Raw genomic sequence first — 25,526 nt, forward strand, 5'->3', positions numbered from 1 at the left:
GGGGAGACTTAATAGAGGTGTATAAAATTATGAAAGGCATAGATAGGGTGAACGGTGGGAAGCTTTTCCCCAGGTCGGTGGTGACGTTCACGAGGGGTCATAGGTTCAAGGTGAAGGGGGGAGGTTTAACACAGATATCAGAAGGACATATTTTACACAGAGGGTGGTGGGGGCCTGGAATGCGCTGCCAGGCAAGGTGGTGGAGGCAGATACACTGGGAACGTTTAAGACTTATCTAGATAGCCATATGAACGGAGTGGGAATGGAGGGATACAAAAGAATGGTCTAGTTTGGACCAGGGAGTGGCACGGGCTTGGAGGGCCGAAGGGCCTGTTCCTGTGCTGTATTGTTCTTTGTTCTTTGATAGGACATTAAATTGCTGGGTTTGATTTTTCCTGCTTTTTGCTCAAAATACATGGACAATTTTCCACCGCTGGGCAGAAGTCAGTATTGTCGCTTTACTGGAACACCTTGAAAGCTCCTTCCCACCAAAATGTACCACCACACACTTATACAGACAGTCGGCGCAGACTAAATGGCCTCCTTCTGTACTGTAGGAATTCTATTATATTTCATATTTGACTATTTGTCAAAACGACTTCAGTGTCTCAAAATGTTTAGCACATTTTGTACATGTTTGTACAATTTTATCTTTTGAAAAGCATTTAGATAGTTACATGGGTAAGATGAGTATGGAGGGATATGGGCCAAATGCGGGCAATTGGATTAGTTTAGGGGTTTTAAAAAAGGGCGGCATAGACAAGTTATTCTGCCCACTAATTAATCTCCCCCAATTCATTCTGTAATCTCTGCCTCCAATGGCCCTCCTGGTTTGATCACTCTTAAATTCAATATTATTCACATGTATTAAAATAATACATGGCAGTAATCCCTGCCATGTGCTTTTGTTCTAAAGATTTCCAACCTTTTGGAATTTTGAACATACCCAACAGGCTACTCTTCCCACCCTTGTTGATGATCTTCACCAAGCTGGTGTGACCTTAACAAGATGGCGCGGCCTCAGTAAGATGGCTGTTGTCAGTCACGTGTGCCTGTCCAGTTCCTGTTATTGGTTGGTTCCGCACAGCTCAACCGAGCTTGAGAAAAAAATATTATTGAGGTGTGATTGTCATCTCAGCCAACCAATCAGATGGCGCCCTGAGCGACCTCCTGGCCGGGGAACCAATCGGCTGCAGCTGGAGGCGGGGTTTGCGGCAGAGCGGGTTTGGTTGCAGCGAGTGGCGGCTCGAGCTCAGAGTGAGTTTCTGCCCCGCGCGCGGAGAGGCTGGGCCCGGGGAGCGCGGTTACCGACACCGGGGAAGGGAGTGACGATCCCCGAGGCTGTGCTGACTCCAGATCCGGCCTGTAGGCCCGGGAGCGGACAGGACTTCAACATTATCCTGTGTCCCAGGTGAGAATGTCACCAAAAATACCCATCATGGGTAAAGGATAGGACAATACAGCACTGACCCTCTGACAGTGCGGCACTCCCTCAGTACTGACCCTCTGACAGTGCGGCACTCCCTCAGTACTGACCCTCTGACAGTGCGGCACTCCCTCAGTACTGACCCTCTGACAGTGCAGCACTCCCTCAGTACTGACCCTCTGACAGTGCGGCACTCCCTCAGCACTGACCCTCTGACAGTGCGGCACTCCCTCAGCACTGACCCTCTGACAGTGCGGCACTCCCTCAGTACTGACCCTCTGACAGTGCGGCACTCCCTCAGTACTGACCCTCTGACAGTGCAGCACTCCCTCAGCACTGACCCTCTGACAGTGCGGCACTCCCTCAGCAGTGACCCTCTGACAGTGCAGCACTCCCTCAGTACTGACCCTCTGACAGTGCGGCACTCCCTCAGTACTGACCCTCTGACAGTGCGGCACTCCCTCAGCACTGACCCTCTGACAGTGCGGCACTCCCTCAGTACTGACCCTCTGACAGTGCGGCACTCCCTCAGTACTGACCCTCTGACAGTGCGGCACTCCCTCAGCACTGACCCTCTGACAGTGCGGCACTCCCTCAGCACTGACCCTCTGACAGTGCAGCACTCCCTCAGTACTGACCCTCTGACAGTGCGGCACTCCCTCAGTACTGACCCTCTGACAGTGCGGCACTCCCTCAGTACTGACCCTCTGACAGTGCGGCACTCCCTCAGCACTGACCCTCTGACAGTGCGGCACTCCCTCAGCAGTGACCCTCTGACAGTGCAGCACTCCCTCAGTACTGACCCTCTGACAGTGCGGCACTCCCTCAGCACTGACCCTCTGACAGTGCGGCACTCCCTCAGTACTGACCCTCTGACAGTGCGGCACTCCCTCAGTACTGACCCTCTGACAGTGCGGCACTCCCTCAGCACTGACCCTCTGACAGTGCGGCACTCCCTCAGCACTGACCCTCTGACAGTGCGGCACTCCCTCAGCACTGACCCTCTGACAGTGCGGCACTCCCTCAGTACTGACCCTCTGACAGTGCGGCACTCCCTCAGCACTGACCCTCTGACAGTGCAGCACTCCCTCAGTACTGACCCTCTGACAGTGCGGCACTCCCTCAGTACTGACCCTCTGACAGTGCGGCACTCCCTCAGCACTGACCCTCTGACAGTGCTGCACTCCCTCAGCACTGACCCTCTGACAGTGCGGCACTCCCTCAGTACTGACCCTCTGACAGTGCGGCACTCCCTCAGCACTGACCCTCTGACAGTGCGGCACTCCCTCAGCACTGACCCTCTGACAGTGCGGCACTCCCTCAGCACTGACCCTCTGACAGTGCGGCACTCCCTCAGTACTGACCCTCTGACAGTGCGGCACTCCCTCAGTACTGACCCTCTGACAGTGCGGCACTCCCTCAGCACTGACCCTCTGACAGTGCAGCACTCCCTCAGTACTGACCCTCTGACAGTGCGGCACTCCCTCAGCATTGACCCTCTGACAGTGCGGCACTCCCTCAGTACTGACCCTCTGACAGTGCAGCACCCCCTCAGCACTGACCCTCTGACAGTGCGGCACTCCCTCAGTACTGACCCTCTGACAGTGCAGCACTCCCTCAGCACTGACCCTCTGACAGTGCGGCGCTCTCTCAGCACTGACCCTCTGACAGTGCTGCACCCCCTCAGCACTGACCCTCTGACAGTGCTGCACCCCCTCAGCACTGACCCTCTGACAGTGCAGCACTCCCTCAGCACTGACCCTCTGACAGTGCGGCGCTCCCTCAGCACTGACCCTCTGACAGTGCGGCACTCCCTCAGCACTGACCCTCTGACAGTGCGGCACTCCCTCAGCACTGACCCTCTGACAGTGCGGCACTCTCTCAGCACTGACCCTCTGACAGTGCGGCACTCTCTCAGCACTGACCCTCTGACAGTGCGGCGCTCTCTCAGCACTGACCCTCTGACAGTGCTGCACTCCCTCAGTACTGACCCTCTGACAGTGCGGCACTCCCTCAGCACTGACCCTCTGACAGTGCGGCACTCCCTCAGCACTGACCCTCTGACAGTGCTGCACTCCCTCAGTACTGACTCTCTGACAATGCGGCACTCCCTCAGTACTGACCCTCTGACAGTGCGGCACTCCCTCAGCACTGACCCTCTGACAGTGCGGCACTCCCTCAGCACTGACCCTCTGACAGTGCGGCGCTCCCTCAGCACTGACCCTCTGACAGTGCGGCGCTCCCTCAGCACTGACCCTCTGACAGTGCGGCGCTCCCTCAGCACTGACCCTCTGACAGTGCGGCGCTCCCTCAGCACTGACCCTCTGACAGTGCGGCGCTCCCTCAGTACTGACCCTCTGACAGTGCGGCACTCCCTCAGCACTGACCCTCTGACAGTGCGGCGCTCCCTCAGTACTGACCCTCTGACAGTGCGGCACTCTCTCAGTACTGACCCTCTGACAGTGCGGCACTCTCTCAGTACTGACCCTCTGACAGTGCGGCGCTCCCTCAGTACTGACCCTCTGACAGTGCGGCACTCCCTCAGCACTGACCCTCTGACAGTGCGGCACTCCCTCAGCACTGACCCTCTGACAGTGCGGCACTCCCTCAGTACTGACCCTCTGACAGTGCGGCACTCCCTCAGAACTGACCCTCTGACAGTGCGGCACTCCCTCGGCACTGACCCTCTGACAGTGCGGCACTCCCTCGGTACTGACCCTCTGACAGTGCGGCACTCCCTCGGTACTGACCCTCTGACAGTGCGGCACTCCCTCGGTACTGACCCTCTGACAGTGCGGCACTCCCTCGGTACTACACTGCCAATATGAACCAAATTTCATTATTCTCTGGAAAGCAACTTGAACCAACAGCCTCTGACCAAGTAGTTAACAGAAAACTGGGACCCCAATCTCTGGATGTTTCCATTTCGACACTTTCAGGTTGTCACAAACTTGGGGCCTTGTCTCTACATTTAGGGGTAGGCATGTACAGATTGGAGTTTAGGAGAATGAGAGATGAGCTTGAAACGGGTAAGATTCTGAGGAGGGACTTGGCTGGGTGGATGCTGAGAGGATGTTTCTGCTCATGGGCGTACCTACAACTTAGGATTGCAGTTTGAAATGAAGAGGTTTCCTCTGGAAGACGGAGTTGCGTTGGATTTGCTTCTCTGAAGGTTGTTTGATTTGGTACTCGGTCTCAGAGCTGTGGAGGCTGGGATGTTGACTATATTTAAAGAGAATTTTGATTGTCAGGGAGTTGAGAGTTTTGGCGATGGTCGGAAGTGGAGTTGAGGCCACAATCGGGTGAGCCTTGACCTTATGGGATAGCAGAGCAGGCTCAGGGGACCAAATGGCCTATTCCTGCTTTAATATTCTGTGCGCTGTCTTGTCAGCATCTGAGTTCCAGGCTCGTACCCAAACCCCTGGCTATTGAATTTAGGCAGCTTACCTCTGTGGGACTGAACACAGGAAATTTTGGATGAGCGTGTAGATTACGGTTGAGAGATTTGTAATAATGCTGCTTTGTGTATTTTCCCTGGGGGAGGCACAGGCGGCCAGGATGTCACAGCAACGGACATTGCCTCAGAGTAAAGAGCTGCTACTCCAGTCCTACAACAAGAGACTGAAAGACGACATCAAATCTATTCTGGATAACTTCACGGAGATCATCAAAAGTGCTCGGGTACGTGACTCCAAATGGGGACAGTCTGAGTGAATATACTCCGCTTGCTTCATGTTTATCCTGGAAAGATTATTTCTCATTGGTGCATCAAATCCCGAGCAGCAATAAGTCTTTGTGTTTCACTGGCAGCCGAGCAAAGATGGAAAGTTCCAGCACAGAAGTGGATTGTTTGGCCCATTAACTTTGCCGGTGTTTGTCCATCACCCAATTCACCCTGTCTAATTCCACTCTCCCGCTCACTGCACTTACAATTGCTGACAGAGAGCTACATTACACTGTGTCATTTCCTTTTCAGCAAATTTGCAGATTTGGTTCAGCTCAGGTTTGTGACTGAAAATCCCTCATTCTGGTTGTCAACTGCATGAAAACGTTTCCTAATCGTTCCTTTACTTTTTTGTGATAATCTGAAATATCTGCTTCTTGTTCCTGTCTCACTGATCACTGGGACCAACCTCTGACTATTGAGCACCTTATCACCTTTCCTAATGGAAACATATCACAAACTCCCCTCACAGGGTCACCTTTAATCTTGTCAACTCCTGTGACAAGAGCTGTAAATGATCACATCTCCATAACTGCTGGGGCAGCACAGTGGCACAATGGTTAGCACTGCTGTCTCACAGCACCAGGGACCTGGGTTCAAGTCCGGTCTCAGGTCACTGACTGTGTGGAGTTTGCAGCTTCTCCCCGTGTCTGCGTGGGTTTCCTCCGGGTGCTCCGGTTTCCTCCCACAGTCCAAAGATGTGTGGGTTAGGTTTACTGGCCATGGTAAATTGACCCTAGTGTCAGGGGATTAGCAGGGTAAATATGTGAGGTTACAGGAATAGGCTCTGGATGGGATTGTGGTCGGTGCAGACTCGATGGGCTGAATGGCCTCCTTCTGCACTGTAGGTATTCCATGTTCTATTCTCACTGTAACCCTTTCACTAGTAAGCTTGAACATTGCCCAGGAGGTGGTGGAGGTAGCAACATTCTGGCAAATGGAGTATAATGTGGGAAAATGTGCAATTGTCCGTTTTGGCAGGGAGAATGAGAGAGAATCTGTAGTGGGGAATTCTTGTTCAGTAGCTGGAATTCTGTAGGAAGCTAAAGCTGTTTGAATGTATAGCTTTTTGCGAAGGTAAATTAACTTTATTTCTTCAGCGTAACATCTTAGTTTAAGTTTTATTAGAATAAATTCAAATTAAAACGTACAGAAAGACAAAAGTAGCAATACAATGGACAAAAGACAATTAAAGACAATGACCTTGGCTGAAGGGAGATCTCCGATATGCCAAGCAGCATGAAATGACCACCACAGAGCTTTCTCAGAGAACCTCAACTTTCCAGCCTAAAGTCCATGACAGTTCTACAAGTTTGTGATCTCTGGTACATCCCAGTCATTAACAAGATGTGATTTCATTTATTGTCAATATGTCAATTCAATAAGACAAGATTGAAATAATCAATTATAATATGCCACATCAAAATTTCATTAGTTGGTTACAGTTAACGGAAGGCCACCTCTCGGCATGGGTGGTTTTCCCTGTTGCGAGGGAACATTAAACTGACTGGTGCTTTAATCTGAGGTGAAGGGCAAGGTTGAGAAGTTGGGGCATTCATGAATAACCTCTGTTGGTATGGGGATTGAACCCACACTGTTGGCGTAGCTTTGCATCACCATCCAGCCAACTGAACAAAAGCAAATTACTGCAGATGCTGGAATCTGAAACCAAAAGAGAAAATGCTGGAAAATCTCAACAGGTCTGGCAGCATCTGTAAGGAGAGAAAAGAGCTGACGTTTCGAGTCCCGATGACCCTTTGTCAAAGCTAAAAGGCAGAGAAAGTGGGAGATATTTATACTGCAGGGGGAGGGAATGAAAGATGAGTCAGAACCGCAGAAACCAGGGAAAAAGGCTGCTAATGGCAGCCCATAGAGAGAATAGAAGGTGTGAATGGCCAAACGGCAGAGATACTAAAATCAGAGGGTAAACTGTGACAGATGAAGATGTGGGAGGAGGGAATGGGGAGGAGAGAGGTCAAACTTGGAGAAAGAGGAAGCAAAAGTGGACAAAAGGTAAGGAAAATGGGGATAAAGTAGGAGGAAAGAGCGGGGGAAGAAAAATGAAGAAAGACAATAAAGAAATAAAAGGTAGAGAACAATATTACAACATGCTACTGTGCAAAGGGACCTGGGGGTCCTTGTGTAAGAGACGCAAAAACCCAGTCTGCAGGTGCAACAGGTGATCAAGAAGGCAAATGGGATGTTGGCCTATATCGCAAGGGGGATAGAATATAAAAGCAGAGATGTCTTGCTGCATCTGTACAGGGCATTGATGAGGCCGCAGCTGGAATACTGTGTGCAGTATTTGTCCCCTTATTTGTGGAAGGATATATTGGCCTTGGAGGGAGTGCAGAGAAGGTTCACCAGGTTGATACCAGAGATGAGGGGTGTTGATTATGAGGAGAGACTGAGCAGATTGGGTTTGTACTCGTTGGAATTTAGAAGGCTGAGGGGGGATCTTATAGAGACCTATAAGATAATGAAGGGGCTGGATAGGGTAGAGGTGGAGAGATTCTTTCCACTTGGAAAGGAAGCTAGAACTAGAGGGCACAGCCTCAAAATAAAGGGGGGTCAGTTGAGGACAGAGTTGAGGAGGAACTTCTTCTCTCAGAGGGTGGTGAATCTCTGGAATTCTCTGCCCGCTGAAGTGGTGGAGGCTACCTCGTTGAATATGTTTAAATCACAGATAGATGGGTTCCTGATCGGTAAGGGAATTAGGGGTTATAGGGATCAGGCGGGTAAGTGGAACTGATCCACTTCAGATCAGCCATGATCTTATTGAATGGCGGGGCAGGCTCGAGGGACTAGATGGCCTACTCCTGCTCCTATTTCTTATGTTCTTAATAAAAAATTAAATAAAATAGAATGAAAACAAAGGGGCTGAGGTGGGGCAGAGCAAATCATCTGAAGTTGTTGAATTCGATGTTGAGGCCGGAAGGCTGTAAAGTGCCGAGCCGGAAGATGAGATGCTGTTCCTCCAGTTTGTGTTGAGCTTCACTGGAATGTTGCAGCAGGTCAAGGACAGACATGTGGGCATGGGAGCAGGATCGTGTGTTAAAATGGCAGCAACCGGAAGGTCAGGGTCCTGATTGCGCACAGACCAAAGGTGCTCAGCAAAGCGATCACCCAGTCTACGCTTGGTCTCTCCGACATAGAGGAGGCCACATTGGGAGCAGCGAATGCAATAGACCAAATTGGAAGGTGCAGGTGAAACACTGCTTAACCTGGAATGAGTGTTTTGGACCTTGGATGGTGAGCATGGAAGAGGTAAAGGGGCAGGTGTTACACCGTCTGTGATTGCACGGGAAGGTGCCATGAGTGACGGGAGAGGTGTTGGGTGTAGTGGAGGAGGGGACTAGGTTATCCTGGAGGGAAAGGTCTCTGAGGAACGCTGACAGAGGGAGTGAAGGGAAGATGTGTTTGGTGGTGGCATCACGCTGGAGTTGGCGAAAATGGCGGAGGATTATACTTTGCATGTGGAGGCTGGTGGGGTGAAATGTGAGAACATCCTTGTTCTGGGAGGGAGTTGGGGGGGGTGGGTGAGGGTCGCGGCGCGGGAGGTGGACTGCACGCTGCTGAGAGCCTGTTGACAGCTGTAGGTGGGAATCCACGGTTGAGGGAAAAGGAGCACATATTAGAAGCACCACTTTGGACAGAGGTGAAGGAGCTGAAAGAAAGGGATGGAGTCCTTACAGGATGTGGGGTGCGAAGATCTGTAGTCCAGATAGCTGTGGGAGTCAGTGGACTTGTAATGGGTATTGGTAGATAGTCTATTGCCAGAAATGGAGACAGAATGGTCAAGGAAGGGAAGGGAAATGTCTGAGATGGACCAGGTAAAGGCGATGGAGGGGTGGAAACTGGAAGCGAAGTTGATGAATTTTTCGAGATCTGGACAAGAGCATGAAGCAGCACCAAAATAGTCATCGATGTATCGGTGAAGGAGTTGTGGGAGGGGACCCGAGTAGGCCTGGAATAAGGAGTGTTCCACATACCCCATAAAAAGACAAGCGTGTCTAGGACCCCTACGGGTACCCATTGCTACTCCTTTGATTTGGAGAAAGTGGGATGAGTTAAAGGAGAAGTTGTTGAGAGATAGAACGAGTTCAGCCAGGCGGAGGAGAGTGGTGGTGGTTGGGAATTGTTCAGGCCTCTTTTCAAGAAAGAAGCGAAGATCTCTCAGGTCTGCCTGGTGTGGGATGGAGGTGCAGAGAGATTGCACATCCATGGTGAATAGGAAGCAGTTAGGGCCTGCGAACTGGAAACTGTCAATATTCCGCATGGTATCAGAGGAATCCCGGATGTAGGTGGGGAGGGAACAGCCTGCTGCAATGTTCCACTGAAGCTCAACGCAAACTGGAGGAACAGCATCTCATCTTCCAGCTGGACACTTTACAGCCTTCCGGTCTCAACATCGAATTCAATAACTTCAGATGATTCGCTCGACCCCACCTCTACCCCTTTGTTTTCATTCTATTTTATTTAATTTTTTATTGTTCTTGACCTTTTATTTCTTTATTGTCTTTCTTCATTTTTCTTCCCCCCCCCTTTCCCCCTACTTTATCTCCATTTTCCTTACCTTTTCTCCCCCTTTGCTTCCCCTTTCCCCCTTTTTCTAAATTTGACCTCTCTCCCACCCATTCCCCCCCCTCCCCCCACATCTTCATCTGTCACAGTTTACCCTCTGATTTTAGCATCTCTGCCATTTCACACCTTCTATTCTCTCTATGGGCTGCCATTCGCAGCCTTTCCCCTGGTTTCTGAGGCTACGACTCATCTTTCAATCCCTCACCCTGCAGTATAAATATCTCCCACTTTCTGTGCCTTTTAGCTTTGACAAAGGGTCACCTGGACTCGAAACGTCAGCTCTTTTCTCTCCTTACAGATGCTGCCAGACCCGCTGAGATTTTCCAGCCTTTTCTCTTTTGGTGCAGCCGAATGAGTTATACGGAGCATTAGTGACACCACATCGGGAATAAGGATACAATTTTGGTTTCCTTATTTAAGGAAGGATGTAAATGCATTGGAAGCAGTTCAGTTTACCAGTCTGATACCTGGAATGGGCAGATTGTCTCATTGGAGAGGTTAAGTTGGTATCACCAGAGTTCAGAAGAGTACAACGTTTGATAAATAAAACAAAAATACATTAGATTACCTATTCACTCCACGATGCCAATCCCAGGTTTCTGCTCTTTCCCCAGGGCCATGCAAATTTTTCCCCTTGAAGTATTTATTCAAATTGGTTTTGAAAGTTCCTGTTGAACCTGCTTCCACAGCCCTTTCAAGCAGCACCTTCCAGACCGTCAGAACTCACTAAAAATTAGCCAATTGCTTTAAACCTGTACCTTCTGGTTTCAGACCATCGTGTCACGGGAACAAATTTCTCCAGATTTACTCGATTTAAATCCTTTCATCATTTTGAAACTCTACATTAAATCTCCGCTTAACCTCCACTGCTGTGAGGAGAATAATCACAGCTTCACAAATTTTTCCACAGATGTCGGAGTAGGAATTTGTTGGGTACTGGAGTAGGGGAGCAGATCAGCGATGATCTGAATGAATGGGGAACAGGATTGAAGAGTTGAACCTGTTGTTCATGTATCCACCACCTTGGTTTTCTGGGCTACACCATGAACAAACAGAAACATCTGCGTTTGCGGATTAGTCAGAGATTTGATGCGAAGTTGTGAAGATGCTGGTCCTAAATTTTCACCAGAATCTTGTTTTTCAGGTTGAAGATGAGACGCAGGTCTCCCGCGCAACTCAGTGTGAGCAAGATCACTATGAGATGCACGTTAGAGCAGCAAACATTGTAAGTAGCAAGTGGGTCAAATATGCCCGATTCTTTCTTTCTTGTAGTTTTTAAAAAAACTAAATTCCACTGGGGTACAATTTCCCCACACACTGACTCTCACTGGGGTACAGGTCCCACACACACTGACTCTCACTGGGGTACGGGTCCCACACACACTGACTCTCACTGGGGTACGGGTCCCACACACTGACTCTCACTGGGGTACGGGTTCCACACACACTGACTCTCACTGGGGTACGGGTTCCACACACACTGACTCTCACTGGGGTACGGGTTCCACACACACTGACTCTCACTGGGGTACGGGTCCCACACACACTGACTCTCACTGGGGTACGGGTCCCACACACACTGACTCTCACTGGGGTACGGGTCCCACACACACTGACTCTCATTGGGGTACAGGTCCCACACACACTGACTCTCACTGGGGTGCGGGTCCCACACACACTGACTCTCACTAGGGTACGGGTCCCACACACACTGACTCTCACTGGGGGTACAGATCTCACACACGCTGACCCTCACTGGGGTATGGATTCCACACACACTGACTCTCACTGGGGTACGGGTCTCACACATACTGACTCTCACTGGGTTACGGGATCCACACATACGGACTCTCACTGGGGTACGGGTTCCACACACACTGACTCTCACTGGGGTACGGGTTCCACACACACTGACTCTCACTGGGGTACGGGTCCCACACACACTGACTCTCACTGGGGTACGGGTCCCACACACACTGACTCTCACTGGGGTACGGGTTCCACACACATTGACTCTCACTGGGGTACGGGTCCCACACACACTGACTCTCACTGGGGTACGGGTCCCACACACACTGACTCTCACTGAGGGACGGGTCCCACACACACTGACTCTCACTGGGGTACAGGTCCCACACACACTGACTCTCACTGGGGTGCGGGTCCCACACACACTGACTCTCACTAGGGTACGGGTCCCACACACACTGACTCTCACTGGGGGTACAGATCTCACACACGCTGACCCTCACTGGGGTATGGATTCCACACACACTGACTCTCACTGGGGTACGGGTCTCACACATACTGACTCTCACTGGGTTACGGGATCCACACATACGGACTCTCACTGGGGTACGGGTTCCACACACACTGACTCTCACTGGGGTACGGGTTCCACACACACTGACTCTCACTGGGGTACGGGTCCCACACACACTGACTCTCACTGGGGTACGGGTCCCACACACACTGACTCTCACTGGGGTACGGGTTCCACACACATTGACTCTCACTGGGGTACGGGTCCCACACACACTGACTCTCACTGGGGTACGGGTCCCACACACACTGACTCTCACTGAGGGACGGGTCCCACACACACTGACTCTCACTGGGGTACGTGTTCCACACACACTGACTCTCACTGGGAGACGGGTCCCACACACTGACTCTCACTGGGGGACGGGTCCCACACACACTGGCTGTCTCTGTGTTAAATTTGTTGCTTGTTCACTGTGCTAAGGAGGAATCTGGAGCCCATCTGTCTTTAACATTGGTTTATTCACATAATTCGGAGAACGCAGGCACAATCTCGTTTTCCTTTCCCCAGTTAGTAATTCTCACGTATAACTGGAGCGTATGCTTCATTGTCAGAGGATTGTAACATTAACATCCTGTATCTTTCCAACTGATTTTATTCACTCCACCATTCGCGGCTGTGTGTTCAGGTCCCTGGGCCCTAAACTCTGGAATGTCCTCCCTGAGCCATGCTACTTCTCTGCCTCTGTCTCTTCCTTTTAGACCTAAAGCTATCACTTGGACCAAGTTCTAATGTATGAAATTTTGTCTGCTTTACTGAGCAGTGAAGCACCTTGGGATGTTTTACGACAGGAGCGGCGCTATATAAGTTCAAGTTCTAATGATGAGTGGCAGCCGGCTATTCGAACATGGAGGGAATCACCTGATGCTGTGTGACCTGCTGTCCACATGTGGCAATTTCTGGCTGGAATGAAAGTGAACGGTCAGAGCTGGGGCAGAAACAGAAAATGCTGCAAATTCTTGGCAGGTCTGACAGCATCTGTGAAAAGAGAACAGAGCTCATGTTTCGAGTCTGGGTGACCCTTCATCAGAGTCATCCCGACTTGATACGTTAGCTCAGTTCACTGCTTGAGATTTTCCAGCATTTTCTGTTTTCGTTTCAGATTCCAGCATCCGCAGTATTTTGCTTTCAGTCAGAATTGGGGGTCTCGGGCTGATTTCCCCCTCCCTGAGCGGGGATGCTGAGGCCAATGAGAGATCGCTGGCCTTGGAAAGGGTCCAGGGGAGGTTCACAAGAATGATTCCTGGAATGAAGAGCTTGTATGAGGAACGGTTGAGGACTCTGGCTCTGTACTCGTTGGAGTTTGGAATGATGAGGGGGGATCTTATTGAAACTTACAGGATACTGTGAGGCGTGGGTAGAGTGGACGTGGAGTAGGAAAACCTAGAACCAGAGGGCACAACCTCAGGCTAAAGGGATGATCCTTTGTAACAGAGATGAGGAGGAATTTCTTCAGCCAGAGAGTGGTGAATCTGTGGAACTCTTTGCCGCAGAAGGCTGTGGAGGCCAGGTCATTGAGTGTCTTTAAGACAGAGATAGATAGGTTCTTGATTAATAAGGGGATCAGGAGTTATGGAGAAAAGGCAGGAGAATGGGGATGAGAAAAACATCAGCCGTGATTGAATGGCGGAGCAGACTCGATGGGCCGAGTGGCCTAATTCTGCTCCTATGTCTTATGGTCTTATCGCGAGCTGGGACCAAAACAGCTGCATTCCTGAGTACTGTAAACCGTATGTCTGTATCACAGTGGAAGTTTGAAATGGGGGTTATTGGGCCTGCGGGGGGGAATGGGGGGGTGTATCAGTAATTATAAAATTGTTCCTTTCCCCTCTGGGATTCTGTTCGCCAGTTCTCTGTTGTGCATTATTTTGTGAATTTATAGAAGTTGTGTGAAGGCGGTGGCTCTCGATAATCAACAGCAGACAAGATGACAGCATCTTATTAATATCTGTAAAACATGCAACACATTACATCTGTCTGCAATTTAATTAACAGATTCCAGGTTACCATTTAAAATGGAATGTTTCTATGTAAACTTGTCATACTGAAGTTACCCCAGTGTGAGTTTTCACACACAGGTGAATGAAAATCTGGAAATCTCCCCCTCGTTAAGCTGTTGAGGCTGGGGATTGATTTGAAATTTCAAAACTGAGCTGAATAAATCTTTGGGTTTAATGGAGTTAAGGTACAGATCTGCCTGGATTTAATTGAATTGTAGAGCAGGCTTGAGGGGCTGAATGGCCTCGTCCTGTTATGTGTGACTAAAAGGAGGAATAATTTCATCCTGGTCTAATCATCCCTCTTCCTCTAACTCGCTTAACCGCACAACTTTACTGAGTCCAGACTCCCATGGGGTTAAAATTAATTTCCGGCACGCTCACAGAGGGAATGACATCAGCTGCCCATTATGCACAAGGTCTGATATTCAGTTCCATTGCAGGCCGCGGAATTAAATAACAGGCACTGAGCACAACAGATGGTTTATCTTAAACAACCTGTGACAGCAACTCGGACAACCTCCTGATTCCTCCACCATCCACTGTAGCACCGAGAGATCATCGAGTAAATACGTCATTGTTTACATCTGGCTAATTACACATCATCGCAACTCACTGAGGAAAAGAAAATTGCTGATTACCTTCAACCTCTGTCCTCCCTCTGATTAGCAACCCCCCTCCTGCCACTGGGAACAGTTTCTCCTTGCACACTAAGTACATTTCATAATTTTAATCGCCCTCATTTGTGTCAACTGTCAGTGGATAACATTCTCGATCCTAAGGCAGAAGTTTGTGGGTTTGAGTTCCATTCCAGAGTCTAGAACATAAAAGCAGGCAATCACTTCCAGTGCACTACTGAGGGAGCGCTGCGGAACTGGAAACAAATCTGTGGCACAGAATTAATCTCCACTTGGAGAGCAAGGATTAACCAGGGGTAGTCAGCATGGCTTTATGGCGGGGGGGGTCATGTCTAACAAATTTGGGTGAATTTTTCGAGGAGGTGATTAGATGTCTAGATGGGGGTAGTGCAGTTGATGTCATCTACACGGACTTCAGTAAGGCTCTTGACAAGTCCCACATAGGAGACTGAGACTGACCAAGAAGGTAAGAGCCCATGGGAGCCAGGGCAAAATGAATCCAAAATTGGCTTAATGGCAGGAGGCAGAGAGTGATGTAGAAGGTTGTTTTTGTCACCGGAAGCCTGTGTCCAGTGGTGTTCCACAGGGATCAGTGCTGGTCCCTTGCTGTTTGTAGATCTAGATGTGAAAGTAAGAGGGATGATCAGTAAGTTCGCAGATAGCACAAAAATTGGTGTTATGGTAAATAGCGAGGAGGAAAGCCTTAGATTCCAGGATGTTAGAAATCATAGAAACCCTACAGTGCAGAAGGAGGCCATTCGGCCCATCGAGTCTGCACCGACCACAATCCCACCCAGGCCCGACCCCACATATTTTACCCGCTAATCCCTCTAACCTACGCATCCCAGGACTCTAAGGGGCAATTTTTTTAACCTGGCCAATCAACCTAACCCACACATCTTTGGACTGTGGGAGGAAACCGGAGCACCCGGAGGAAACCCACGCAGACACGAGGAGAATGTGCAAACTCCACACAGACAGTGACCCGAGCCGGGAATCGAACCCGGGACCCTGGAGCTGTGAAGCAGCAGTGCTAACCACTGTGCTACCGTGCCGCCCCATCTAGACATCTAGACGGGCTGGTCAGATGGGCAGAACCGTGACATGGAATTTAACCCTGAAAAGTGAGGTAATGCATTTTGGGAGGATTAACAAGGCAAAGGAAATACACAATGAATGGTAGGACACTCAGAAATACAAAGGATCAGAGGGACCTTGGGGTGCATGTCCATCGATCCCTGAAGGCAGCAGGACAGGTAGACAAGGTGGTTAAGAGGGAGTACGGGATACTTGCCTTCATTAGTTGAGGCATGGAATATAAGAGCAGGGAGGTTATGATGGAGCTGCATTTAACGCTGGTGAGGCCACAGCTAGAGCACTGTGTGCAGTTCCTGTCGCCACACTATCGGAAGGATGTGATTGCACTAGAAAGGGTGCAGAGGAGATTCACCAGGCTGTTGCCTGGGCTGGAGAGTTTCAGCTATGAAGAGAGGCTGGATAGGCTGGGATTATTTTCCTTAGAGCAGAGAAGGCTGAGGGGAGACCTGATTGAGGGGACAGAAAGGGTAGATAGGAAGGAACTTTTCCTCTTAAGGGAGGGATCAGTAAGTTAAGGCAAGGGGCAGAGGATTTAGAGGGGATTTGGGGAAAAATGTTTTCACCCAGAGAGTGGTGAAGCACTGCCCGAGGTCAGTACAGACAAACACTGCACTGTCACAGAGTTGGTACTGAGGAGTGCCGCACTGTCAGAGGGTCAGTACTGAGGAGTGCCGCACTGTCAGAGGGTCAGTACTGAGGAGTGCCGCACTGTCAGAATGTCAGTGCTGAGGGAGTGCCGCACTGTCAGAATGTCAGTGCTGAGGGAGTGCCGCACTGTCAGAGGGTCAGTACTGAGGGAGTGCCGCACTGTCAGAGGGTCAGTACTGAGGGAGTGCCGCACTGTCAGAGGGTCAGTACTGAGGTGTACCTTCTGCCACTCAGTTGGATGTAACAGAACTCAGTCACTTTTTGGGAGAGGAGAAGGAAGTTCTCCCTGATATCCTGCGGACAATTATTATTCCCAGTATCCTGCGGCAGGATTTACACCTCAGCCAACATTGCTAAAAACAGCTGAGCTGGGCATTATCACATCGCTGTTTGTGGGATCTTGCTGTGTGCAAATTGACTTGATTCTTACTTTCCAGCAATAACTATGTTTCACTCACTGTGAGGTTTTGAATGGTGCTGTATATAAGACTTTTCAATGTCCTCTTAACCTTCTCTACTCGGAGGAGAACAGTTCTATTTTCTCCTGCCTCTCCACTCATTTCTAGCAGAGTTGTGTTGGGTCAGGGTGGTGAGACCACGGGGCAAAAACAGTGAATGGAGTTGAGATGCAGATCAGCCACGGTCTAATTCATGGTTTGGGCTCTTGTTCCTCTGCTGCGCTGCTGTTAGGTGCGAGCCGGGGAGTCACTGATGAAGCTGGTATCAGACCTGAAGCAGTTCCTGATCCTCAATGACTTTCCCTCTGTGAATGAAGCCATTAACCAGCGGAAGCAGCAGCTCCGAAACCTGCAGGAAGAATGTGACAAAAAGCTGATCACCCTGAGAGACGAGATCGCAGTCGATCTGTACGAACTGGAAGAAGAATATTACTCCTCCAGGTACAAATAGCCCGGAACAGGCCCAGCACAGCATCCAGAATGTTCTGTGAGCATCCACAACAGGGCTCCCACTATCACTGACATACTCCACAGTGCAAGTCAGGCTCACCTACTCGCACCGTAACACCCTCATAATCCCCCCCCCCCCCTCGCCGTGACGCCCTGCCAGCCCCCCCCCCGGCCATGGCGCCCTGCCAGCACCCCCCCCCCCCCCCCCCACCGTGACGCCCTGCCAGCCCCCCCCCCCCCACCGCCGTGACGCCCTGCCAGCCCCCCCCCCCCCCACCGCCGTGACGCCCTGCCAGCCCCCTCCGCCACAACGCCCTCATAACCCCCCACCGCCATGACGCCCTGCCAGCCCCCTCCCGCCGTGACGCCCTGCCAGCCCCCTCCCGCCGTGACGCCCTGCCAGCCCCCTCCGCCACGACGCCTTCATAACCCCCCCCCCCCTCCGCCATGACGCTCTGCCAGACCCCCCCCCGCCGTGATGCCTGCCAGACCCCCCCCTGCCATGACGCCCTGCCAGCCCCCCCTCCGCCATGACGCTCTGCCAGCCCCCCCCCCCCGCCGTGATGCCTGCCAGACCCCCCCCCCTGCCATGACGCCCTGCCAGCCCCCCCTCCGCCATGACGCCCTGCCAGTCCCCCCTCCGCCATGACGCTCTGCCAGCCACCACCCAGTGATGCCCTGTCAGCCCCCCCCCCCACCGCCGTGACACCTGCCAGCCCTCCCCGCCATGACGCCCTGCCAGCCCTCACCCCAGCCGTGACGCCCTGCCAGCCCCCCCCACCGCCATGACGCCCTGCCAGCCCCCCCCCACCGCCGTGACGCCCTGCCAGCCCCCCCCCCACCGCCATGACGCCCTGCCAGCCCCCCCCACCGCCGTGATGCCCTGCCAGCCCCCCCCACCGCCATGACGCCCTGCCAGCCCCCCCCCCACCGCCATGACGCCCTGCCAGCCCCCCCACCGCCGTGACGCCCTGCCAGCCTCCCCCCCCCGCCCTGCCAGCCCCCTCCCCGCCGTGATGCCCTGCCAGCCCCCTCCCCCCCTCCCCGCCGTGACGCCCTGCCAGCCCCCTCCCCGCCGTGACGCCCTGCCAGCCCCCTCCGCCGCGACGCCCTCGCGAACCCCGCCCCCCCGCCATGACATCTGTGCATACTTTGTGGTAAATGTGGATTTCTTTGAGGAGGGGATATCTTGATATTTACGATCTTGCTGATGTTATTCCTCATGCTCCTAACTGCCACCCACGAGAAATGCAAGTGTTTTTGTTTTCACTGTGATGTGTCTTGACTTTTGGTTCTAGTTGAGACTGTTTGGCCACACTCCATATCGCATCTTCCTCCATTGAGGGCAGTCCTGGTCTAACATCGTGGGGGAGTGGGGGTGTGGGTGTGTATTCATTCTTATCCTCAACTTAACAAATTCCTGATGCGTTAAACCATTTTGAGTGACCTTAAGGATTCTTCCCTCCCATCCCTGTTGCAGTTTTCTGTGTTGAATCCACAGTGAAACCCCCAGCATGCAAACAGACCACAGAAAGGCTGCTTTATTCAAAAACAACAACCCCACACAAAGATGCTGACCAGACGGTGAATCTTTGTGTTTTCTGGCAATGTCGAGCTAAAACATTCCTAAGTGCAATTCTGAAGAAGTCCCCATGTTGCAGCAGCTGTTTTCTTTTTTAAATTCAATCCAATCCAATTCAAAGTCTCAACAAGTGAGACATTCCAGATCCCAGCTGACAAGACAGGCAAGCCTCTTCCTGTCTTGGGCTTGATCTACATGATCCAAGCTGTTAGGAGCAGGCATTGCACCCCCTCCAGTGATTGATCTTATTTGCATCTTAGCCAAATGGCCGAGATGCAGCTGTTGTCGGAGTTTATCCTTTCCTGCCACCTAGTGTGTGGAGCTTGAAGTTGCTTATTCAGCGTTAAAGCGAGTGGACTGTCACTTTAAGATGATGATTTCTGTGGGGGAACTTCCTGTCCCTGGTTTTACCATAATGAGAATCTAAGAATTTTTATAATGCAAACTAGAATTTAATTTCACAGATCTTTCTTAGATTAGGAAGAGATTCTTTATATCTTTTATAATTTTATATATCTATAATATGATCCTGCAGTCTATGAATGCACAAACATGCTGTTCCTCAGACTTTAAATGTCTCACCATGTCTGATCTGTGTAAAATTTGATGGGGAAATATTTTTTGCATTTGTTTGTTTGTGGTAATATGACATTGTGGCCGTAAAGGGAAAGGTTGGTTACACACATTTTCCCTTCACACCAGAATATTACATTCAATGGGTTATTGTAACCAGAGTAATGAAGAAATTACTCTATAAATAATAATCGCTTCACATTAACTTTCTGTGCAATACATGTTACGCTTGGATGCTGCTAAAGCTGCAGAACAGACAGAATCCCAGTGCAGCTCAGCACCCATCACTCCACTCCCACTCCAGGGTATCCCATAATTTCTAATGTCCCACTCATCCAAAATATCTTGTATCATCACGGGGTTCATAAATGCCTTGCACATTCCATAACATCAGTGCTGTAAGCTGCCTGTTTATAAAACTAGTATAACTGTCGCAAGTTTAACACACACCACATTTTCCAGTATTGCGTACATCACTTAGTATCAAAGAGGCCATTTAAGTGTACATCCCATAATATCACTCTGAATTAGTTGTACGTCCTTGAATATTTCCATGTGTATCACATCATATCCTGAGTGCTTTATTTCATGTACATCCCATAACATCAATGTTATCCATTCAATGTACATCCCATAATATTCCCGATATACTCCATAATAATACTCTGTGCAGCCCATAACACAATGTAGCCCCAGCTGTTTAGTGAGTCACCTTGCTGTTCAGTAACTGGGAGTCAGTGAAGAATAGCTGTTGTCCTGGCCTGAAGACCAGCTCTGTCCCTGGAATCTCCGTTCCAGCCTTTGGAGACACTGGGCTCAGAGTAACTTCCCAAACACTGGGTTATGGAGAGTGCAGCTTCCATCTCTGGCCTGGAGAGTGTGCTGACCGCAGCCACAGAGGCTACAATTGTTCTCAGTGTCCTTGGGTTAGCCAGGAGGGAAAGGAAATCAGCCTCCGCTCCCTCTCCTGATCACCATCTCAGGACAGTGACTCCTGCCAGAAAGGACACCTCCGTAATCGAGCAAGAACATGGTTGAGTTCCGCTGTGATACCACAAGCAGTTGAATAGCTTATCACAGGGGCTTGCCCAACGAATGGCTAAATGGTGGAGTAGGAACGCAGAGGAGCTGCTGACAGAGGGTGGCACAGTGGTTAGCACTGCTGCCTTACAGCGCCAGATACCTGGGTTCGATTCCTAGCTTGGGTCACAGTCTGTGTGGAGTCCGCACATTCTCCCCGTGTCTGCGTGGGTTTCCTCCAGGTGCTCCAGTTTCCTCCCACAGTCCAAAGATGTGCGGGTTATGTTGATTGGCCAGGTTAAATTGCCCCTTCGTGTCAGGGGGACCAGCAGGGTAAATACATAGAACTACAGGGATAAGGGCTGGGTGGGATTGTGGTTGGTGCAGACCCAATGGGCCAAATGGCCTTCTGCACTGTAGGGATTCTATGACTCCCTCGGATGCAGAATCCAGTGAGAGCTAGACAACCTCGGGGAGCTCACCACTGGAGTCTGAGCTGTGAGAACAGGACTAGGTGGAATCGCACCCTCCCCCATCTCCCAAACTCGCTTTTTGATATCAATCTGCTCTCCTCATTCACATTTGGCAGATTCTGGTTCTGTAAAACACATGCTTTAAGCTAAAAATCTGTTCTCCATCAGACTCTACCCAGGACGAGAATGCTTTAGAATGTAAACTGGAAGTGAAATCTGTTTTAATTTACCAAATCTTCCCATAGTGGGTGTTGCATTTATTATTTGTCATTCTGTGCCTTGTTCACTGTTCCCAACATTTTCAGAAAGAAATTTGTTTTTATCTCTGTATTTGTTTATTTTTGTTTTTAAGATTTATATATATTTTAAAATTGCATCCTTCATTTCTATTAAACATGCCAGCATCTCACTTTAAAGAGTCAACATTTTAAATACTTCCTAAATAAAGTTAATATCATTACAGATCACTAATTTCAATCTCTGACTTTCTGTTTAACACCACCGCCTCATCTCCTGCTTTGCTCCTGCCACTTTCTTCCTCTGCTTTTAAAACACAAGCCATTTGTCAATTAAATTTCCCTAGTCTTTTTGTGTTTAATCAGTAGAGCAGTTCCTAGGAAGGGTTCAGTCAATAAAAACAGCACCTAGTGTGTTTTCAAGGTGACACAGACCAGGAAGCACTCAGATTCTCCCTGGGACTCTGCTGGGCCAGCTGATACTCTGGAGAGAGGAGTAGGGTTGCTAATATTGCCTTGTAAGTATTTTCAGTGTCAGCAATCCAAATACTGAATCCTGTGCGCTAACTCCATTCTGATGACAGTGCTGGACTGAGCTATAATACCCCTCTTAGTTACACCGCTGAAACTGCTTTGGGTGTGTTTGATGGGGGACAGTGTAGAGGGAACTTTACTCTGTATCTAACCCCGTGCTGTCCCTGTCCTGGGAGTGTTTGATGGGGACAGTGTAGAGGGAACTTTACTCTGTATCTAACCCCGTGCTGTACCTGTCCTGGGAGTGTTTGATGAGGGACAGTGTAGAGGGAGCTTTACTCTGTATCTAACCCCGTGCTGTCCCTGTCCTGGGAGTGTTTGATGGGGACAGTGTAGAGGGAACTTTACTCTGTATCTAACCCCGTGCTGTCCCTGTCCTGGGAGTGTTTGAGGGGGACAGTGTAGAGGGAACTTTACTCTGTATCTAACCCCGTGCTGTCCCTGTCCTGGGAGTGTTTGATGGGGGACAGTGTAGAGGGAGCTTTACTCTGTATCTAACCCCGTGCTGTCCCTGTCCTGGGAGTGTTTGATGGGGGACAGTGTAGAGGGAGCTTTACTCTGTATCTAACCCCGTGCTGTACCTGTCCTGGGAGTGTTTGATGGGGGAACAGTGCAGAGGGAGCTTTACTCCGTATCTAACCCCGTGCTGTCCCTGTCCTGGGAGTGTTTGATGGGGGACAGTGTAGAGGGAACTTTACTCTGTATCTAACCCCGTGCTGTACCTGTCCTGGGAGTGTTTGATGGGGGCAGTGTAGAGGGAGCTTTACTCTGTATCTAACCCCGTGCTGTAGCTGTCCTGGGTGTGTATGAAGTGGCCTCCATTAAAGGGAACCCACTTTCAACACAACTTGCGTTTATATCTCGCCTTTAACATAATAAGAAGGTGCTTTACAGAAATGTTAGCAAATATAATAAGGGCTGATAACTTGAAGATTGGTCCAAGAGGTCAGGTTCAGAAGCATCTTAAGGGAGGGATGAGGTGGGAGAGATGGACAGGTTCATACAGGGATTCCCAGAGTGTGCAGTCTGGGGAGTTGAAAACTTGGCTGTCAATGGTGGAGTGATTGAAATCAGATAGGTGAAGTGAAATCGTATCATTGTGAGGCTGGGAGATTTGTAAAGAAGGTAAATTCACACGGGATACAGGGTGATTTGATAAAGTGGATTCAAAATTGGCTCAGTTGTAGGAGACAGAGGGTGATGACAGAAGGCTGCTTTAGTGACTGGAAGCCAGTGTCCAGTGGCGTACCACAGGGATCTGTGTTGGGCCCCCTATTATTCATCATTTATATAAATGACATTGAGGACTATGTGGGGGGTAGGATTAGTAAGTTTGCGGATGACACACAGATTAGCCGGGTGGGTAACAGTGAGGCGGAGTGTCTTGGGCTACAGGAAGATAAAGACGGAATGGGCAAATGGGCAGATAAGTGGCAGATGGAATTTAACCCTGAAAAGTGAGATGTAATACACTTTGGAAGGCGTAATTTGACAAGGAAGTATTCAATGAGGACACGAAGAAGTTCTGTGGAACAAAGGGATCTTGGTGTGTTTGTCCATAGATCTCTGAAAGCGGAAGGGCATATTAGTAGGGTGGTGAAAAAGGCAAATGGGACACTTGCCTTTATCAATCGAGATATAGATTACAAAGTCAATGCAGCTTTGTGGGTGGTTTATTAAACTGAGGCCTTGTCTACTCTGTTAGGTGGATGTTAAAAATCCCAGGAAATTATTATCGAGGGGAATAAGTTAGTTCTGCCTTGTTTCCGAGACCAACATTTCTCCTGTTTGCAGGAGCATGGTCCTTGGCTCATTGGCTGTGAAACACTTTGGGATAATCTGATGTGCTAAAAGGTTCTCGAGAAATGCAAGTCTTTCTTTCTTTGTCACTAACTGCCTTTAATTTGTTTCTTGTGCTCTTTCCCCTACGTCCTTTGCTCTTCTTTCTTAATGCCATCTTTTTTTCCTGGCCAAGCTACAGCCTTTGGGATGGTGCTGACCTCCCGCTCTGTGAGGCGTACCGGAGAGGGGAGGAGGAGGAGGAGGAGGAGGAGGAAGGGGTGGTGACACCCGAAGAGGAGATGGTGACAGAGACGGCCGGGCCTGCTGTGACTGCAGGAGGTGAAGCTAATGGCAGAGTGGCACTAAGCAATGCCACTGCCCAACCGCAGGTCAATGAGCATGGAGCAGGGAGCACAGATCCTGTCTGAAGTTCGGGGCGGGCTGGGAATGGGCAGGAAATGACCAGCGACCTCCTCCCAGTCATCGCCACCCCAACTCTCTCTCTCTCTGATGGATCGCATCGGTGCTTTGGATGGATGGAAGCCTGAGACAATGCAGCAGATGTTGCTTGACCCAATCCTTCGCAGCTACTCGTTGCTTCAGCAGGGAATTGTGGCAACATACATGAAACTAGTGGGATATTGCAGCCTTAGTGCCCAAAGTAGACGGGCAAACTAGCATCTGAAAGAGAGAGATGGCTTTACGTAGGGTTGAGTAAGGGTGAAGCAAGCTGGGTGAATCCATCCACCAAGTATTTTCACTTTTCCGTTATTGAGTTGTATGTTTTAGGCCACGGTTCAGTCTGATGTGGTTTTCTCTTTTTTCTGTGAGTCAGTGGCTCGGACTGAGCACGTGCTGTGTGTATCGGAGGTGCCTGACTGACCTAGACCAGGGGATGGTGGGGAGGGTTAGAAAGCCAACACTTTCTCCTGATGGTTACCCATTTAAGCTCAGGAGGGAGAGAGAACCAAGCAGCAGTGTTAGAAACATCTAAAGATTATTGAACCATGCAGCACTCCCTGAAGTTGTGACTAACCAACCTCAATGTAAACCAGCTCAGTATTAAATGACACAGCCTGACAGTGTCACATAGCCCAGAACAGTCTTTTGTAAAAGAAGTAAGTTTTATTTTTACACAGTAACAGGAATTGTATGTTCAAATTGTACCTGCTGTAATGTTTGAATTTGTTAGTAAACTTGAATCTGAGACATTTTCTTCTTGTTTTGCTCCATCAATTCTTGTACAGTGTGGGGAACGCCTAGGCCATTTGTGTGTGGGATTTTTGAGTGGGGTGAATTTAAACTAAGCTGATCAGTCGTGGCTGTGATAAGGGGGTCAGGCTTGAGCCCTGTGTCCCGAGTTTGGGGAGAGTGATGGAGCAATAGTTGACAGTCCAGTGGCACTGCCTGCAGAATGGCAGGCCCTCATGGTCGAATAGCTTTTGGTATAGACTGTCTCGATTGAACAGGGAACAGGCAGTTGAGGCATGGGCTTTGGTGGCTAGGCCAGCATTTATTGCACATCCCTAATTGCCCTCCAGAAGGCGGCGGTGAGCTGCTGCCTTGAACCACTGCAGCTCCTGACCTTTCAACCCTCATCCCAAAAAAAGGGACAAGTATTTTGCGTGATGATTCCTGTCGGGCTGCAGTGAGGAGTCGGGACTGTGTTGGGCGGTGGGGGTTGTGTTAGCTCAGCCTCGAGCTGATCTGGAGCACTGGCTGCAGGGGTCATCAAAGCTGCGGAAGGACCTGATCGATTTTTGACTTGGAATTGGTGTTAATAGAAAGTTCAAGGTTGGCTTAGCATCACGATGCCAAGACTGCCCACAGACCCTCGTACAGGAGCTTGTCACACTGACGCCTGGAGTGGGTAATCCCAGAAATCAGAGTTCAAATAGCACCGTGCAGCTTGAGAAATTTAATTCAGTTTTGAAAAAATAACTGGAAATAAAAAGCTGTTCCCAGCGGGAGTGACCAGGA

The 25,526-nt window shown here is 50.1% G+C and overlaps 2 protein-coding genes across 8 annotated transcripts in view; both read left to right on the forward strand.

Moving 5' to 3' along the window:
- The first annotated feature begins 1,207 nt into the window (after positions 1-1,207).
- med22 (mediator complex subunit 22) lies at positions 1,208-24,760 on the forward strand. Of its 7 annotated transcripts, none has more exons than XM_078226168.1 (5): positions 1,208-1,257; positions 4,970-5,107; positions 10,879-10,959; positions 17,129-17,337; positions 23,740-24,760. In XM_078226168.1, exons 2-5 carry the CDS (start codon positions 4,985-4,987, stop codon positions 23,972-23,974), a joined length of 648 nt encoding a protein of 215 aa, XP_078082294.1. In that variant the 5' UTR covers positions 1,208-1,257; positions 4,970-4,984; the 3' UTR covers positions 23,975-24,760. The 7 variants fall into 7 exon arrangements, with proteins under 7 accessions (XP_078082294.1, XP_078082295.1, XP_078082297.1 ...); XM_078226169.1 differs by having other exon boundaries at positions 23,746-24,760; XM_078226167.1 differs by lacking the exon at positions 1,208-1,257 and adding an exon at positions 1,271-1,411.
- Positions 1,324-25,526, forward strand: part of rexo4 (REX4 homolog, 3'-5' exonuclease) — a 211,832-nt gene continuing 187,629 nt past the window's right edge. Inside the window, exon 1 of the mRNA XM_078226163.1 lies at positions 1,324-1,411. The gene's annotated coding sequence lies outside the window, so the exon portion shown is untranslated. The remainder of the gene's footprint in view (positions 1,412-25,526) is intronic.

The sequence above is a fragment of the Mustelus asterias genome, chromosome 13, assembly GCF_964213995.1.
Source record: "Mustelus asterias chromosome 13, sMusAst1.hap1.1, whole genome shotgun sequence".
In the NCBI taxonomy this organism is placed as follows: Eukaryota; Metazoa; Chordata; class Chondrichthyes; order Carcharhiniformes; family Triakidae; genus Mustelus; species Mustelus asterias.